We start from the raw sequence: 7635 nt of genomic DNA on the forward strand, positions 1-7635 counted from the left end.
ATATATAAAGTTCAAAAAAGGAAAAAGACAAAAAAAACAACAACGTGGGGACGTGATACAGATTGTGTTACTAGACGCTCGGGAAAGGAAAGAGAGAGAATATGACGTTTCGAACGGAGCTCTTCGTCGGAAACAAGGAAAGTCCAAAGAAGAGAAAAACGGAGGAAGAAAAAATCACCACCAATGTCCACGAGGTTACATTGTGGGTGGCAGCAGCAACATTCCACGGTCAAATTTCACACACACACACTGGGCGAAGTCGTCTGAATACACTTGAAGTTTCTCCAATACGGACTTATGTGTCAATTTTCGCACCACCATCATTGTGGATGGTGCTTCCTAGATATTTGAAATCCGCTTCGCTTCTCAAATTGTTGTTTCCGACTGTTACTGGAAGTATTTATTGCCGTATCAGTGGTCACTGTTTATTAAATACTCTTTCTGCGATAAGCACAAGAACAGAAACTTGAGGTTGGGGGATAATCGATAGCATCATCCCCGGTAATCAACTAGTGCTAATTTTATCGACTCCAAAAGGAAAATAGGCAAAGTCGACCTCGGAAGAATTCGAACATAGAACAAAATACTACTAAGCATTTTGTCCGGCTTATGTTAAATAGAGCCATTTTTATCTGGTGATAATGAGCTTGTGTTTGTAAGGGAGACTGTGTCCACAATGCAAATACTTAAATTTCTTAGCGTATCTGGTCAGAATGAACATTTGAGCTTGAGCAGTCTGGATGATTCGTTGCCTGTCGATACCTCCACAACCAGATGAATGAAAGTAAAATAGAAGTGTTCGTTTTCAATTCGTTGTATTTTCTTTCCATGTCGAACGGCTATTCGGATATTGGATACAGTAATTGTGAATGCATGCTGTGAATACTTGAAAAGTATGTTTAGTATATGAAGGGCTAAAACGACTTAATTTGGGATGAGTGTACGTAGTCTATGCCATATCAGAAATATACATTTATGCATTGTGTTGTGTCGGTTACCTAGAATAGTTTGTGGCTCCACTTGTGATTCCTTCATGGGTATTTTGTGATTCTACCATGATAGTTTACTGGCCATAAATATTAGATAAAATGACTTTTGGACCTAAAGTAAAATTGATTAGTTCGTCAGTTGAGCTTCGAGATAGATATCATACAATGGCAAGAATTTAGCAAACAGAATTTTCGAAATAAAGATACGTTTCCATAAGCTGTATCTTTTGTTGTTGTTGTTGTGTGGAGGCGCAATGGCCCAGTGGTTAGGGCAGCGGACTCGCGGTTTCAATTCCCAGATCGGGCGTTGTGAGTGTTTATTGAGCGAAGACACCTAAAGCTCCACGAGGCTCCGGCAGGGGATGGTGGCCAACCCTGCTGTACTCTTTCACCACAACTTTCTCTCACTTCTTGTTTCTGTTGTGCCTGTAATTGAAAGGGTCAGCCTTGTCACACTGTGTCACGCTGAATATCCCCGAGAACTACGTTAAGGATACGTGTCTGTGGAGTGCTCAGCCACTTGCACGTTAATTTCACGAGCAGGCTGTTCCATTGATCGGATCAACTGGAACCCTCGACGTCGTAACCGACGGAGTGCCAACATCTTATGTTGTATGATTCCGTCACACATTTCAATTGATATTTTCTATTTAAGAATTATTTGTACTGGAAGCTGTTTTCTAATGATCATTCTTTTTGGTCATGTTTGTCATTACAAAAGTACACTCATCATATCATGAGCACATTGGGAAGTCTTGAAAATATAAACCTTAAATTCTGTGCAAATAGTGATTCCGTCACGCAGTTCTTAATTTGATCAGCCTCTATACTGTCATTTTGCCCTAGAAGTGAAGCATCTTGAGATTTGACATCTCTGCTTCTGCTACAACTATTGGTACACAATTCACCTTCACCAAGCATTTATATGTTCACACCATTTATAGACAAAAAGTCGTCATCTTTCATGTGCAAATAAGCTTTAATGCACAATTGTTCGCCCTACCTTACATATAAGTTAACATAGCACATTCAATGAATCCTACTTTGCTAATTTCTCTCCAACGAACATAAATCTTTTTTTTCTATTCACTGCACGACTACTCCCATTCAGTGGTTGATAAATAATAAAATGAACATTAAAACCTAGAAACAGCAATTAAAAACTATGGTTTTGTACTGTAGTCGTACAACCCAACACCTTTAATACAATTATTGTATTTGTAAGCTTGCACTAATTATACAGGCTTCACTTAACATCTGAAAGTTTTTTGTTTTTATGAATATTCATTCTTATATTAACATCCATTACTATGGTGGAACACCAAACATCTTGTAGTGTTTAGTTGTTATTTTATGCCTGCATTTCATTGAGTTTGCACTTCCTTGTTTCAGAAGGGAGGAGATAAAACTAGAAACCCATTGTACCATATGTATTAACAATATAAAATTCTGGGAGGAAAAGCCCTCAGCCCTTGGCTTTCACATATATATTTTTTTGCAAATGTCCCTAACACGAAAGGAAAAATTAGTACCAGTCAATAACCAGTTATTCCTCCTCCTTGCCAAAGTTAAAATTCGATATTTATTTCCATTAATGTTACAAATCAATATTATTATTATACCTACTTCCATTAATATTATTAATTTTCCTTTTCAGTGTATTGGTAAAGTTCAGATGGCCAAACCAGTATATTGCTTGGATTCTGTCTTTGGTGGCCAAATGTTTGCAGTAGGTTCTTCACAGAAATCTATAATAATAGCCTCTCTTGTGTGATCTATTCTGAGGATTCTGTTCAGAGAAACTCATTCTACTGTACGTGCTAACAATATAAAATTCTGAGAGGATGTAGTCAACAGAAAAATCCTCAAAAACATGGTTTTCACATATATATTTTTTTCAAAAGTCCCTAATACAACACCAAAGGAAATAGACGTCAGTACAGCAAGATGTCCAATTTTTGATGTGATAAAAGTATTTAGTGAAGCTTTATACTGACCATGGCATCTTCACTGTTCCGCATAAAGAATAGCAAACCAATATAAACATTGCCAAATACTGCAATTTACTGGTGATACAAATAAAGCAGAAGCAGTTTGCAATTAATTTTATTAATGAATATTAATGTAATTATCTGAATTTTAATAAATATTTAGGAAACATACTTTCTGTAGTTTTCTTTTATTTGATATCAATTGTGATGGGATAAAAAAAAAAAAAAAAAAAAAAAAAAAAGGAGGGTACAGTTTAAAACTGAGTCGATAACATTGATTATTTTGAGTAAATGCAGTTACTGAAGTTAAAAAAAAAATGATAAAAGTTTTAATTTTCTAAATAACTAACTAATTTAAAATGACCAACAAACAAAAGTTAAACTGCCAAAATACTATATATATATATATATATATATATATATATATAAAGTATTAATATGTTTGTGTTTTCCATTAATCTTTATTTGTATTCATGTAAAAGTATGCACTCCTGTATCCAAGCGCTATATTGAATGATTTGAAATATGAAATGTAAATCAAAATTAAATTTATACAAATTTAATTTGGTCAGACCTGTAGAACTTAAAAATGGCAAAACATATATCATTTGATTTTTACAGCATAGATAGTTGGCAATCAGTATAGAACTCTCACTTTGAAACAAGACCATATATTTGCAGGAACTGATTGAATTGAATCACTGCACTCACTGAGTGTATCAGAGCATGGGCCTAAGTTTAGAATACAATTAAATATTGCAAGGAGATAAGTTACAGATGCTATTAATGCAGTCTATCCACCACCTTACTTGCTTACTTAAGCCTTTTGCTCCCTCTGGGGCATAAGCCATTGACAATTTTTTCCGCACTGTCCTAGACTTAGGGCTATCATTTCAGTTTCCTCTCCCAGGTTTTGTTGATCTTGAATTGTCATCGACACTTCAGCAAGTCTGCTTTTTTTTCTCTTTTTCTCAGGTAAGATTGTTAGCCCTACACGGACCCATTTTTACCTCTAGAGAGAGGTACTCCATATCAGTCTGGCCTCTATCCTGTGACCTGTCCAGCACAAGAGAGCCTGTTTGTGCTCCACTGGTATAGCTCTCAGAATCATTGAGACACACAAGGTACCACACTGCAGGACTGGACCTTATGCTGCATCTGTAACCTTAAGCATTCAAAATAGAAAATGAAATTCAAATGTTCATAAAAATAAAACATTATATTTTCCATCTTGTGTGTAAAATAGAACTCTGTATCCTATCTTAAAAAAGGCATTTAAATTGGCTTCCAGAATGTTCCAGTCATATTACTGCATATTTTTCCTATCTCTGTGTAAGGGAATACAATCTTAACTTTTTAAGCCTTTCCCAGTAGCTGAGGCAATCTTCTTGTAGCAGCATTAATTTTGCTCTATGTGGTTATCATAATTAGGAGCAATAATCTAGAAGATAAATGTCCTCCAGAAAACTACCATGGTTTCCAGCCTTCTTTTTCTGAAAGTTGTTAGAATCCATCTGGTCTGACATCTACATTTCAATACCATCTTAGTAATATGCACTGGAAAAGATGCATTATTCATGTTATTGCCCAGAATATGTACTGATTATGACTCATGGACTGCATCCCTCCTGGTCCACTGTTTTGTCTCTATCACATTTAACCTTGTGCACTGATATCAAAGGGCTTGGAAATTTTCAGCATTAAAGCTCGTTATTTTTTTCAGCCCACTTATGTATAGCATTTACATCATGTTTCAGGTGTGTAATGCCTCCAAGGTCCTTTTTCACCTGTGATACCTTTGCACTGTCTTCATAGTTCATGGGGGTGACTATCTGCATAGCTAAAAGCATGTTTGAAGGAGCCACGAGGATATATTCTAAGGGATTCCACACTCTGTTATTGTTTCCTGAAAGATAGATTCTTTGGTTATTGCCTTCTGTCTTTTAATATGTAATACAGGCACTTCCCCAGTTTCCAGATAATCTCAAGATCATACAGTTGTGATATATCATACCATGATTGACTTTATCAAAGGCTTTCACAAAATTGAGATATATCACATCCACATTTGAATGGCTGTGCAACTGTTTTAACAACCACTTGTGTTGTAGATGGTGTGTCAGGCAGCTGCTTGGTTGGAAACCTTGTTCAGCTTAGCAAGTCATTTTCTTCCAGGAACATGATGAGCTTCTTTCCAATTCATTTTCTGGCTTTGCTGATATGCAACGTCAGAGAGACAGGCCTATAATTTTTAGCATTTGATCAGCTTCCACTTTTATAAATGGGGCATGTGTCTCCTTTCAACTTGCAAGGAAGGTCCAGAAGAAACTGCAGTGCTTTTGCTAGGGTTCATTTACATGTTTTAGAGGAATTGTTGTGAAGGAATTAGGGCCAGTAAATAAATTTAGGCTTATTTCATTTATGGCCAATATCACATCTTTCATGTCAATGTAATTGATCATTGCTGCCTTTGGGGTGGCAAAGATTCATCTGGTTTGCTTACCTGCATGAGTTCCAGAGGGAAGGTGAAAACACTTTTGAATTGTTCGTTCAGTATTTCACATATCCTTTGCAAAGTTAAAGCAAGAAAGTTATTTTCTTCAAAGAGTGACCCAAATATGCAATGCTCCAACACTATTTCTTTAACAAATTAAAAAAACAAAAAGCTTGGTTTTTATATTCTGTATAAACCTGGCTTCCTTCTCTTTCATGGGAGTACTGCAATTTTTTCATAATCCCTAGCAATGTCCTTTCTTGCTGTTTATTTAAGTGGTTTGTAATCTTTGTCTTTCATCTCATAAGAAATTCTCACACCCTGGTAATTTTGTTTTGTGTAGTTTGGCTTTATTCACTGAGACAAATTTTATTATGCATATGACTTACATTAGTGATATGAATTAGGTACATATCAAATTCAGGTATGGAAAAACATTTATACCAATTCTATTAGAGGATCTATTTCTGTATTTCCAGTTTGTAGAGTGTCTGGATGCTTCTTATAGGCTGCATGCCTACAGCTTCCTTTGCCCCATACATTGGCAGCTCTACTATATATTGATTTGAGGTTAAAATCAGTATCACTTTTACATAGTGGACAAACTCCAGACAATTTGTGAAGCAGAGACCCAGAATACTGGTTGCCTTCATTGGGTCAGTTACTATTTGTCCACACACACATACACTAGAAAAAAATACTGGAGAGACAGAGTATTGTAGTTAATGTCACAATGTAATTTACTAAAATTATAGCAAAGTTTCTAGACAAACCATAAGCAGAATATCAGACTAAATAATCCACATAAATTTCTTTCTAAATTCCAGAAAGTTTCTTTGGATTTCTATTTTAAACACCAGGTTATGATTTTGTAAAAAATTAAAAGAAAAGAATTTGCTAATTGAATGTTTTGAATACCATTTCTTCTGTTTAACCCTAAACTTCAAACCTTAATTCTAAAACCTAATCTCTAAAACTTAGCCCTGCTCAAAAATACTAATTCATAACTGCTGACCCTAAAACCTAACGAATTTTTTTTTTTTTTAATTTAGAATCATGATCTACTATGATTAAAGCAGAATTCTGAAAAAAAAAAATTCTAAAGTGAAAATAAGGCTGGTTACATTCTTCCCAACACAGAAGTAGGGAAAATAAATATAAATATACATACACACACACACATCAGTTACAAGACCTACCTACAGAGTCCAAAATTCACTAGGGTAGTTCTGTTTCTTTGGGAACAAAAACTGCATAACCAAAAACTCACTGGTGATGCTGGCATGAAAAAAAAAAAAAAACACCCAGGACATACTGTGAAGTAGTTGGCCTTAGGAAGTGCATTCAGCAGTTGAAACAATGCCAGAAAAGACCCTGGATCACAATGCAATCCTTGGGCTCATCAGATCCTGCCAAACTGTCCAACCCATACCAGCATAGCACATGGATGATAAATGATATCATGATGCAATATATATATATATATATATATATATATATATACACACACACATATATAATTGCCAACCAAGTGTGGCTTGCCATACGTGATGGTGCTACTGGCATTTATAGCCCCAGGAAAACATCTCCAGCTGGCAAACAACACACATGCTGTGTCCGATTAGCATTTTATGAGGGGAGGTCATCACCCCCATCCCTAGCCTTACATGATACACACGGACTCAAGTTTCTGGGTGGTTACCCATCCTCAGTGTGTGTTAATCACCAGCTAGTGATAAAAACTCAACCCACTCACAAAATACTGTATGCTTTTTCCAGTGATGAACCATTGCTGATCTCGAAAAAAGAGAAATAAGCTATATTAAAGCTCTGAGCGAGATGTAAACAGCAACAACATGGAATTATAACATAATTGCCAACCAAGTGTAGCATCCCATACGGGACAGTGCTACTGGTGTTTACAGCCCCAGGAAGATATCTCTTCCAGCTAGCTAACGGCATACATTCTGTTTCCGATATATATTCTTTTACTTGTTACAGTCATCTGAGTGCAGCCATGCTGGAGCACCGTATTTAGTCAAGCAAATCGACCTCAGGACTTATTCTTTGTAAGCCTAGTACTTATTCAATCAGTCTCTTTTGCCGAATTACAAAGTTACAGAGACGTAAACGCACCAGTATCGGTTGTCAAGCAATGCCG

General features: G+C 36.0%; 1 protein-coding gene across 1 annotated transcript in view; it reads left to right on the forward strand.

Annotated features, from left to right (window-relative positions):
• The window catches only part of LOC106881193 (SKI8 subunit of superkiller complex protein), a 68819-nt gene extending 65668 nt beyond the window's left edge, over window positions 1-3151 (forward strand). Inside the window, exon 8 of the mRNA XM_052967511.1 lies at window positions 2647-3151. Coding sequence (XP_052823471.1) covers window positions 2647-2763 — 117 coding nt within the window. The 3' untranslated portion in view covers window positions 2764-3151. The remainder of the gene's footprint in view (window positions 1-2646) is intronic.
• The last annotated feature ends 4484 nt before the right edge of the window (window positions 3152-7635 follow it).

This window comes from Octopus bimaculoides, chromosome 1 (assembly GCF_001194135.2).
Source record: "Octopus bimaculoides isolate UCB-OBI-ISO-001 chromosome 1, ASM119413v2, whole genome shotgun sequence".
Taxonomy (NCBI): Eukaryota; Metazoa; Mollusca; class Cephalopoda; order Octopoda; family Octopodidae; genus Octopus; species Octopus bimaculoides.